Below are 11,518 nucleotides of genomic sequence, written 5' to 3' on the forward strand. Positions count from 1 at the left end.
CCAGCTGAGGTGGCTCGGGCATCTGTTCCGGATGCCTCCCGGACGCCTCCCAAGGGAGGTGTTCCAGGCATGTCCCACCAGGAGGAGGCCCTGGGGAAGACCTAGGACACGCTGGAGGGACTATGTCTCTTGGCTGGCCTGGGAGTGCCTCTGTGTTCCCCTGGAAGAGCTGGGAGGAAGTGTCTGGGGAGAGGGAAGTCTGGGCATCCCTGCTTAGACTGTTGCCCCCACGACCCGGCCCCAGATAAGCAGAAGAAGAAGAGGAAGAAGACAAATTGTTGTATTTAAAGATTTCAGTATAAGAAAAATTTTAAAAAAATCCTCTGTGATATCACATTTTAAGGGTCTATAACTAAAATGGTGTGATTTAAGTATAAAGCTGGCATTAATATTTACTTCAGCAACTCCTCTCCAACACTGAGATGGGGTATTATTTTACATTCTAAAACAGACTACTAGGATTTGAGACAGTCTAAAGTTAGGAGGGTTACATGGTATTGTGATTCACCAGATATTGCATGTAAGGTTTAAATGCAAAATTAATTTTTTGCATTTTACATTAGTTATCAGTGCATTGAACAATATTTGTTTTTTTGTGTCTGTATAGGTTGAAGCCTCAAGGAGATATCTGGATTGTAAAGGGACTGAGCAAATGTAAGTCCTCATCTACAAACACGTCATTATATACATAATGATATAATTTACATTATGATATATTTTTCTGTGTTCAGATGCTTGTAATCTCACACTGGATCCAAACACAGCACATACTCAACTCATTCTGTCTGAAGGGAACAAAACAGTAACATGTGTGAAAGAGCATCAACCATATCCTAATAATCCTGAAAGATTTGATCGCTTTGAGCAGGTTCTATGTAAAGAAAGTCTGACTGGACGCCATTACTGGGAGGTTAAATTGGATGGGTGGGCTCATATAGCAGTGGCAAATAAAGGAATCAACAGAAAAGAAGGGAGTGACTGTCGGTTTGGACTCAATAAAGAGTCCTGGAATCTTTACTGCTGTGATACAGTCTATTCTGTCTGGCACAATAAAGTAAGAAAAAACATTCCTGTCCCTTCACCCTCCCCTAAGAAAATAGGTGTCTATGTGGATGTACCATCTGGCACTCTGTCCTTCTACAGCGTCTCAGACACACTCACACTCACACACTTATACACATTCAGCACCACATTCACTGAACCCCTCTATGCTGGGATTGCAGTTTATTATGGTTATTCAATGTCTCTGGGTTAGATTTAAGAACATTCTGTATGGAGCTAGAGATACATATGGAAGTCCATTTCCACCTTTAAGCAAAAATGTGAAAGGGAAAATGCCACTTTATACAGTACTTTATTTCTTATAATTATAGTCACAAAAATGAAGTTGTCAGCTTGTACTATACATTGTAACATCATTTAACAAATTAAAATGTAAAGATATAAAGGTGTAATTATAAAAATATATGTTAACATGACATAAATGTATACATAATTTAAAGTATTAAGTCACATTATAAAATAGAAGGACATGGTTACACTGTATTTTGTTACAGAGTAATTATTCATTTATGTTTATTTGTAATATTAACAACATATATTTACTGTATGGCTAGGGTTATGATTTAGGTTTGGCTTAAAGTTAGTTGCATGTAATTATTTATATCCTTTACTGTTATTATAGTACATGCAATATGTGTAACAATGGCACCTTAAAAATAAAATGTTACCAAAGACACAATTACCAGAAATATTGTCTCAGTTATGAGACATGGCCTTAGAGAGTCACAATGGCACGGTATTTTTTTATAATTTTGGAAGACTTAAAGGAGAGTTTGAGAATAAAGGCCGAAGAGACAATGTAAATCGATATGACATAATGAAGAAGTTTAATAAATGCAATGTTCTCTTCTGCTTGTCCCACTCTGAAAGTTCTACCCTGTTAGGTTTGCCCAGTCAAATAGATGAATAAAAACCTATCTGACACAGTGGCGAAAGTTTTGTTCAACTGTAGAAGGTTAGAGAGCTGTAAACAGCTTATTTAACTCAAAATTTTCCACCCCGGAAATTATAACTCTTCTCACTACCACTAAAAGTTTTAGATGAATTTGAAGTCTCTTCTGCTCACCAAGGCTTTATTTATTTGATCTAAAATACAGTAAAAACAGTAATAGAGATTACAATATTTAATCCTGTTAAGTGTGTCAAAGCTTTATTAATGTATATTATCTACACTCTAAAATGGTTTTGATTTGGTTTTGATTTAAATTATTTAAGATTTCTTACATATCCTGAGATAGTTACTTGCGCTACACTTTTTCCTGCCTTTTTTACAATCTGTAACTGTCAAAGTTGCATCATTTCAAAGCAAAAAAACTAAACAAAAACAGAATATGAACAGCTTTATACTCACATCAGAAAACAGAATAAAAATAATTCAATGGACACCTAAAAAATGTATACTTTACTGAGAAAATAATTAATAATCATAAAAAGTAATAATAAAATAAAACTGAAAAGTAAAGGGGTAATTGTTCTAATTGTGTCTGTAATCAACCAAGAATACAACCATAACTACTCACAAAAAAGAAAGAAAAACCTTCATATTAGTTTGTGAGTGGGACTTTTATTTTGGCATGTGGCCGTGACGTCACAGGTCTGCGCCGCTCTCTGCTTCTGATTAGACTGAAGAAAGTGTTCACTTCAAAGCAAACCTTTAGTTCAAGTGAGCGATGGAAAGTTAGTTCATTAATATTGACTGTAGCGCTTTATATAACGAGTATAAAGTATCAAGATATTTAGAATGAGTTTGTGATAAACACGACTTCAGTCCTCGACAGAAACTAGTGACTAGAGAGAGATGATTGAGAGAAACAGATAGAGTTTGGGCTGATTTTCCTTCATTCTTCTCATCTTAATCAGAAGAGTCTGGATCTCAGGAGTTTTTTCTGTTTGGACTCTATTATAAAGATGGAGTTTATTAAAGAAGAGACTGAAGATGTGAAGATTGAAGAAACATTCAGAATCAAAGAAGAAGACACTGAGGAACAAACAGGTCGGTTTTCTTTCTCGTGTCATGATTATTAAAATGCCACGCTTTACAAAAGAAAAGCATTGTATTTTTAAAGCATATCTAAGGGTGTTCATTTTTTTATAGTTTCAATTTTATCATGTTTTTGAATGGAAAAAAACACTTTATTTCTTGATATTTAATTTAAACTTGAAGTACTTAGTTTATTTTATTAATTTTTTCTTCTCTCTTGCACCACTTTAAATCCCCCAAAATCTTCAAGTATGGTTTCAATGAACACTGTATGTTATAATTAATCATGTTTGGTGATGTTTCAACCAGAGAGTGGTTATGATAATGACATTAAATAATTAATAAGCTGTCAACAAAACAATTATTCAAATAAATAATTAGTTGATTTTACCATGAATTAATTAAATCACAAATAATTACATATGAATGATAATAAGAATTGAATTAAATTATTTCAGACACAGGCGTTGAATACACAACACAAAAAGTGTCCTTTTTCAAAACGTTGTAGTTCTTCCACTTATATGTGCACTTGATACGAGCGCATTCGTGTATTTTTCCCTTCTGCTTCAGTGGATCGTTTTTCTTCAGATGAACACGTATAAAGCTCATATTTACTGAGGGTGTCAATATTATTGATCGGCACTGCATCCCTTGCACCCCTAGTTTTGCAGGCGTTGCAGACTTCTCTGAAGCAGCGAACATGGCCTTGTCCGTATAACTGCGTGTTCTGGGGGCGGGGTTTGTCAGGGTTTGTGATGTCACAAACCTGGAAAGTAGCTCGTTTGTCTCTCTTGGTAATTTTAAGGTTTGAAAAGGATCTTTTATCTTCTCTGACAATTGTGTAATTCAGTTTATGAGGTCTATGATTATAGTGTTTGGGATGAAAAATGCTTCTACATCTGCTGAGCAACACCCAGAGGTAAACAAAGGTGTATACTTTTAGTATAATTTAAACTGCTTCAAATGTGGTTCAACCAAACACAATCAGGACCAGAATTATCTGTTTCATAATAAAATTTTGATGACTGTTTCCTCATGCTATTAATTTGGGCATATTTTTTTACATCACAGACCTGCCGCTGAAAGAGGAGAGCACAGAACTGAAGGAAACGGGAGAGAAAATACAACATGAAGCTGAACGTGATTTTAAAGCTGAAGAAGAATCTTTCAGTTGGCCACAGATCAAAGAGACTTTCTCACTGCAAACGGCTCCTAAAACAGGAACTGAAAGTTACTTAACCCCTTCTCGGTGTGAAAAGAGTTTGGATGAACACGGAAACCTTAAAGTCCACATGAGGATTCACGGAGGACAAACATTGACCTGCCGGCGGTGTGGGAAGAGTTTTGGTAGAAAAGAAGACCTCGATGGCCACCTGAGAGTTCACCCTGAAGACGAGGCCCACACCTGCCCCAAGTGTGGAGTGAGCTTCGATCTGCTCGTCAACCTTAAAGCCCACGCGAGAGTTCACGCTGAACAGAGTCCCTTCTCCTGCCAACAGTGCGGGAAAGCTGTTCCTTCAAAAGGAAACCTGTACAGGCACATGAGAACTCACATCGGAGAAAAGCCTTACGTCTGCCCCGAGTGCGGAAAGAGCTTCGATCTCCACGGAAGCCTTAAAGTGCACCGGAGGATTCACACCGGAGAGAAACCGTACTCTTGTCTTCAGTGTGGAAAGAGTTTCTATAACCAGGGCAACCTTAAGGGGCACATGAGTCTCCACACCGGAGAGAGTCCTTTCGTCTGCCAGCAGTGTGGAGTGAGCTTCATCCACGAAGGATTCCTCAGAAGACACATGAGAATTCACGCTGTGGAAAAGTGCGTGTGCCGTCAGTGCGGGAAGAGTTTCAACCGCAAAGGGGACCTTAACAAACACGTCAGGATCCACACCGTAGAAAACTGCGCGTGCCGTCAGTGCGGGAAGACCTTCAACCGGAAAGGAGACCTCAAGAGGCACGTGAGAATTCACACGAGAGAAAAGTCCTACACGTGCCCTCAGTGCCAAGAGAGTTTCGATCTTCACGGGAGCCTTCGAGCCCACATGAGAGTTCACACCGGAGAGACTCTCTTCCCCTGCCAACAGTGTGGGAAAAGTTTCACTCAAAAAGGACACCTTAGCAGGCACAGGAAAAGACTCCACAGCGCAGGCTTGATCGACACGTAAGGGTTGGCAGACTTGAACTGTGATTGAACATCAAGGTGCTCAGAAGTGAAGACCAGAGTCGCTCATTACATCCACGATCGAACAACACGTCCTAGGTGATATTATCGTGCTAATCGGGATCTAGCTAACTCAGGTTTTTTCTTCCCGATGCGCCTGTTAATGATTAGTATGGATGTGGATTGAAGTATTGGAGATAATTACACCTTCATTCATTGGTTTAAAAGAGCCTTTTCAGAATCGACAAATGACATACAGTAAATGTGATAATAAATGAAATGCATCCTCTTTGTGTATCATGAGAAGGCTGTAAAATTTTTATTTAATGTAGTAATTAGCAATTACATCTATATCTTACAGATTACAGATTTGTTACATGACTATGTTACATTAAAGGGTCAAGATTATGTGAAAGCATAAAAGCCATTGTTCCTGGATGCGTCCTGGCCAGGATGTCTGTGTTGCCTAAAATATCTAGGTCATCGGTTTCTTATGTTTTCAAAACGCTCTCAAGATGCTTTGAATCAAAGTAATACAGAAATCCTCTCAAGGATGTGTCCTGGAAAAAATTGCACGTACAGTCATCCTGGTCCAGATCACGTTGAATGTAGATGAACCATAGTGGAAGTACTTATTAGACATTTTTACATGAAGCAGAGTAATTTTACCGCAGTGCTTAAACTTACTAGATTTGATTTGTTTTTGACTTTTTAATATTTTTTTTTATTTGGTTGATTTAATTCAGTTTGGTTCTATCAAATAGTTTTTACGTGCAGATATCGCTGTATGTTTGTTGTCTTGGATGTTTGGCTTTGTGCACGACTCTACTTTATCAGTACAGCACGTTGTTAAAGACTAACACAATTCTAAAGTAGTTTTTTATGTCAAATATATATTTTTTAATGAGTAAACCTGGCTGTGTGTATTAATGTATTATCTTAAAATACATTTTTTATTATTTAAAATGATTGTCTCTGGTTTACCAGGGTACTCTGGTAATAAAGTAACCATGGTTAAAAGACACAAATGCGATCAAATCCTGTTTACTTGAAAAAAGCCCAAGCAGGTTCAAGCTCATGGACCTGTTGCTATCACAGAAGCTCCTGGATGAGCTTCAAAGAACCGACCGATCTAAGATGATGCCAAATAGGCAACAGAAATTCCTGCTAATTGAATTAGTGACGTATGAAGTATTGGCCCCAGGAGACTCTGATGGAAATGTAGCACCGTTACTTAAACATGGAGCATTTAAAATGTCAGACTCAAAACCTGGGCTGTATTTTGACAAACCTTAAAACTACGTAATTTTTAGTTTCTTAAAAACTTAGTTAAGTATACCTTCTACAAATCTAAAGTAGAAATTAATTCAATTGTTTTTATGCATTGAATAAAACCGGGGACCCAAAACAGCCTGGTTATAAACTTTATTCAAAATGTCTTACTTTTTGTTGCGGCAGAACAAGGCAGAGTTTACATTTTTGGGTGAACTGTTCCTTTATTATCTAAATAGGGGTGTGGTATATTTAATCTGAACATTAAAAGCATTTTGCACAAAAGACTATGAGTTGGATTTAGAATGATCAACAGTCCTTTTCACTTTTCAATGAGGGTATTATTACTTCCGCCAGCATAATAAAGTGCTATCTCTACCAGCGTGGAGTTTGGACATATACCGCAGAACTTTGCCAAGAAATTCATGGCAGAGCAAAGAGTCTTCTGTCTGTGATAACACACAGACAGAAGACAATAAATGCCATTTTGTGGCTCTTTAAGGTATTTGACCGATCACTGCCTCATCTTTTCAAGGGTTAGTTCACCCAAAAATGCGTCCTAGGTGTATGTGACTTTGTTCTTTCAGACAAATCTAATTAGAGTTATATTAAAAATTGTCTTGGGACTTCCAAGCTCACGTTTAATACTAGCCTGCTCAGTGGAACTGAGCGTGAGATAATTAAAGAGCAGATGTCAGTCATGTCTCTGAAACCCGATGCGGTGCAGCTAATCAAAAAGGATATAAAGAATAGACCAGAAACAGAACTGCGGAGAAAAAAGATTAAACGGTAAAAAAAGGAAATGTTGCAGATGGGGGCACAAAGATCATTTAGGCCAAACTTGTCTTCTGTCTCATTGAGTTTTTCACTGAACCGTACACATTTTCTGTTTTGCTAGTTTTCGCGTGGCATTGATTGCGAGTTGAACAGCCACTGCGTGTCTGATTCCCTTGCCCTCAGCTTCCTTTATGGTGTTCTCTTTCTCCTCGAGGGTCACCACCTCCAGTGCTTTGCGTACATCTGATCCTGTTACATGAGGATGCATAAGAAGGTCTGCCATGAATGAGTCCGAAAAACATTTCTTAGCCTCGAGCCGCGACTCCTCTGCTAAACGCCAGTATATTTTCTGCCATTCTGTTCGTCCGCTCTCCTGCGTGAACCGCTTTACTTTCTTTTCGAGTTTCTGCTTCTGAATCTCCTGAATGCATTTCTCTGCTTCCTCAAACATCTCATTTGAAAAGTGTCCGTTTTCCGCCACCATTGTCTTAACTTGACCGATCAGATCTTTGTACTGTGGGAAACTGGCAGACTCGTTGTCCAGACAGAAGATTCGGTTTCCGCAGCTCTCTACAAGTTCTTTAAGAGCTGGATCACCTTTTTCAAGATATTGCTCAATGGTTTGCTTTTTCTTTAACTGTTTTTTATGAGTTAAGATGATCATGGAATATTTTTCCATACATTCTCCAAACACTTCTTTAAGTTTCTTTATTGTATTTTTCTCCTCCTCAGTAAATCGACCCACTTTAATCACTATGAGAAAAGCATGTGGTCCTGGACAAGTGAATGTCATGCATTTTCCTATTTCACTTTTAATCTCATCTTCGCTGAGTTTGGTATCATAAAGTCCCGGAGTGTCGATCACTGATATTTCTGTACCAAACCTTACTCTAGTTTCTGAGTGACACTGTTTGGTCTGAGAGGTTGAGCTGGCTGAAGATTCAAACACGTTTCTACCTACGATAGTGTTTCCAGTGGCACTTTTTCCAGCTCCAGTTTTTCCAAGCAGAACCAGCCTGATCTGGCCATTCATCTCAGGAATCACATCAGTCTTATCTGGATCAACTGAAATTACAACAGAAAGACCAGTAAGTCAACCTATAAGTTAATTACAGTACACTCTGTGAACAAATTGCCATATATTTTTGAAGTCATTTATAATGTCAGCATGTGAAAGACACTTACAAAAGATATCAGGAATTTCCATGCTTGATCTCCTCCTCATTTGTTTCATGATAAATTTTCCTCCATTCTCCATCGTCATTCCTTCAATCTTGCGCAGTAGTTCTTGTTTCTGACGTCTGACACTCTCATCTGATTCACTTTTATTATTAAAACAGTGAAATTTTCCCTTGCATTCTGTCACCAGTTGCTTGAGATCCTCATGATCTTCGTGTTTTAGGTATTCATCAATGGTCTCATCATCGTCCAGTTCATCTCCATGCGTGAACAGAATCATGATGTATTTTTGAACTTCAGGGCCAAATAAACACTTAATATAATACAGAATCTCTTCCTCATTTTCCAGAGGTTTCTCTAGAGAAACGGTAAGCAGAACTGCACTGAAACCTCCTGAACATTGAGAAATCAGCTGGTCTGTCTTTGTCTTCTGCTGCTCTTTATTCAGATCTGGATGCAGTAGATCCGGACAGTCAATTACAGCGATTTGCTTTCCACCGATTTCAGATTTACCCTCAAAAACTCCAGCTTTATTTTTCTTCTTGCGTTTTTGGTCTTTAAACTTCTTTTCTCCCAGTATTGTGTTTCCAGATGAGCTTTTCCCAGAACCCTTTCTGCCCATCAGGAGAATCCGGATCACTGGATCATCTGGACTGGAGCTGATGGATGACATCTCTGAAAGAGACAGAATATATTGAGTATAATATGTAGAACTAATCTTATTTATAGACAAATATACAGGCAAAGTCAATTCCTTCTTAAAGCATGAAGTTATAGAAAAAAAATTGAAAGTTGAAGTATCTATTTTTGTTCTCTATGCTTTGTCAATGTTGAGATTCTTTTCAATATGTCAATTAAATTTACTGCAGGGTTTCTCACTTTGTAAAAAATTATGCAAAAGAAGGTTTTTGCTTTCACAAGGTGTCATCTTTGTGAGCTTGCAGCTGGAATATGTTAAGCGAGATTGAAAAACTGAAAGCTTACTTCTTCTGCCCCCACTTTCTTCTCGAGTTTCTAAAGAATTGACTGAGTGCATTCAATGCTTTCTTGCATTTTAACTTCGTCGGTTGGTGATGACATAGAATGAGAACACAAGGACACAAGACTACTAATGAATGCATATTAAGAAACGGCTAATGTGACTATTTTATTTTTACTAATTTTAACACAGCCAACCCGGGTTTGAAATTTCAAATCACATCACAAAAGCATTTATTTTCAGTAAAAATTATCAAAAAGTTAGCAGCTGTAGGGTAGGTGTAGAGAGGGCTTTACTGTCCCAATAAAGTGGCATCCATTTAATAATACGTTATTATTGCATACTGTTTTATGATGTACTAAAATACTGACCTGCAGATAATTGCCACTATCTGCAATAAGAAGTATAATCAGCAGAATATCCTGCCATTTTAACGGTGTGAATATAATCTATGGCTATTTGCACTAAGTTGCGCAAATAGTCACTGCCTTGAGTAATTTCCATGGCTGTTGGCTAAACCTGTTCTCCTTGTTTTCGTCATTTTGATGGCAGCAGGTGTGGTCGGTGTTACTGTGAAAACTGAATTTCTTCTTCCTGAGTCTTCTTGATATAACTTGTGTATTTGTTCAAATTCATATTTTGTTTATATATATAATCATATTTGTTGAGAAAGCACTTTAAGACTAAGAGCATATAATTATATGAAGGTTATGTGACTAAGACGACAGAAACCTTTTCCTGTAAAAGAAAGATATAAGGCAAAAACTGAAACATGGCAACAGAAGCATATAGAGCAGGGGTCACCAAGTATGGTCCTGGAGGTCCTAAACTTTGCAGGACACCAGCCCTCCAAGATCAAGTTTGGTGATCTCTGATATAGAGTCTCTAAATCTGTGTGAATATATTTCTTACTTTTGGGTTCAGAAGTTCCCTCCGCCATCTTTATTGAACGAGACTCCAGACAGATCACAAGGATGACGCTTCAAACAAGTAAAAAAAACATAAATAAATCACATGAAACATTGAGAACAGCAGAGCTGAGTTGAGCTTTACTTTCACTTAGTCTGTGGTGAATTGCTCCTGCAGTTGTTTTTCCTTATACCTGTTTGAGGAGGAGCCTGCATGTTAAACTTTCAGTTCGCATCATCGCTGGAAATGGGGAAATGAAATGAGAAAACAAAATTCTCTTCACATTTTGACAATGTATTATCAAAAGAACCTGCAAATTTCAGAATTTCTCAGTCTAAAAACTAATATCGAAGCCAATGCCAAAATAACAGCTTGTGGAATATGCCACTCTAAGATGTAAATAGTGTTGCCAAGTCCACGGTTTTCACACAGAATTGGCCTACTTTTACTTTTACTACACTGTTATTATAGGTTTTTTTTCATGTCCTCGCGGGTTAAAGTATGGATTTCACTGGAGGAGCCCCACCACAAAACATTATCCTCAGGGATGGAAGCAATAAGGACAGGGAGGTAGTTTGGTAGCTGGACACTTGCACTCCTACAGCAGATTATATACATCATGACATGCCACAATACATTTCAGGAAAGATGTATCAATTAACTTTATATTTTAAGTTGTCCCATTTCTTTGGCCTGCAAGGAAGTCACATTCCCCAGCAGGCCCATTTTCTACAAAACTGCTAGAAAACTATTGAAAAGATTTATGAAAGAATTCTGAAAATGGGTGCATTCTGGAGAATGTGGAGAAATGTATAACTGGAGAAAATTACTAGAAACTTACAACTTCTTCTGAGACTTGTTATAGCACTTGCATGTCATTGAGTGTTTATTTTGATTGCTCCTGTTGTCCTCATTTCTAAGTCGTTTTGGATAAAATAACCCCCTGTCCTACCTCTTTTGTGTTAAATGCTGTTAAATGACTAAATGTAAATGCTGTAGATGATCCCAGATGATGCTCCATGGCCGTGTACCAGTCTTTCTATTAGTCCAGGTCCAGCAGTTCCACGAGGGTCTCCCTGTTCCTATGTTGCTTTGCAAATATAAAGTATTTCATTTTTTTTAATCAGACACAATCAGTTTTTAGTTGGATCCTTTGAAAGATGTAGTCTATGAATTGGGACGTATGTGTGTTCATGGA

General features: G+C 37.8%; 2 protein-coding genes across 4 annotated transcripts; one reads left to right on the forward strand and one right to left on the reverse strand.

Annotated features, from left to right (window-relative positions):
• The first annotated feature begins 569 nt into the window (after nucleotides 1-569).
• Nucleotides 570-6,232, forward strand: LOC122333148 (gastrula zinc finger protein XlCGF52.1-like). Its single transcript, XM_043230655.1, has 3 exons — nucleotides 570-654; nucleotides 732-3,055; nucleotides 4,118-6,232. Exons 2-3 carry the CDS (start codon nucleotides 2,971-2,973, stop codon nucleotides 5,206-5,208), a joined length of 1,176 nt encoding a protein of 391 aa, XP_043086590.1. The 5' UTR covers nucleotides 570-654; nucleotides 732-2,970; the 3' UTR covers nucleotides 5,209-6,232.
• LOC122333147 (GTPase IMAP family member 8-like) lies at nucleotides 5,494-10,490 on the reverse strand. 3 transcript variants are annotated; one of them, XM_043230653.1, is made up of 5 exons: nucleotides 10,324-10,463; nucleotides 9,783-10,149; nucleotides 9,417-9,490; nucleotides 8,439-9,107; nucleotides 5,494-8,318 (listed from the first exon to the last, which is right to left on the reverse strand). In XM_043230653.1, exons 3-5 carry the CDS (start codon nucleotides 9,466-9,468, stop codon nucleotides 7,342-7,344), a joined length of 1,698 nt encoding a protein of 565 aa, XP_043086588.1. In that variant the 5' UTR covers nucleotides 9,469-9,490; nucleotides 9,783-10,149; nucleotides 10,324-10,463; the 3' UTR covers nucleotides 5,494-7,341. The 3 variants fall into 3 exon arrangements, with proteins under 3 accessions (XP_043086588.1, XP_043086587.1, XP_043086589.1); XM_043230652.1 differs by lacking the exon at nucleotides 9,783-10,149 and having other exon boundaries at nucleotides 10,324-10,458; XM_043230654.1 differs by lacking the exons at nucleotides 9,417-9,490; nucleotides 9,783-10,149 and having other exon boundaries at nucleotides 10,324-10,490.
• Nucleotides 10,491-11,518: the final 1,028 nt, after the last annotated feature.

The sequence above is a fragment of the Puntigrus tetrazona genome, unplaced genomic scaffold, assembly GCF_018831695.1.
Source record: "Puntigrus tetrazona isolate hp1 unplaced genomic scaffold, ASM1883169v1 S000000184, whole genome shotgun sequence".
Classification (NCBI taxonomy): Eukaryota; Metazoa; Chordata; class Actinopteri; order Cypriniformes; family Cyprinidae; genus Puntigrus; species Puntigrus tetrazona.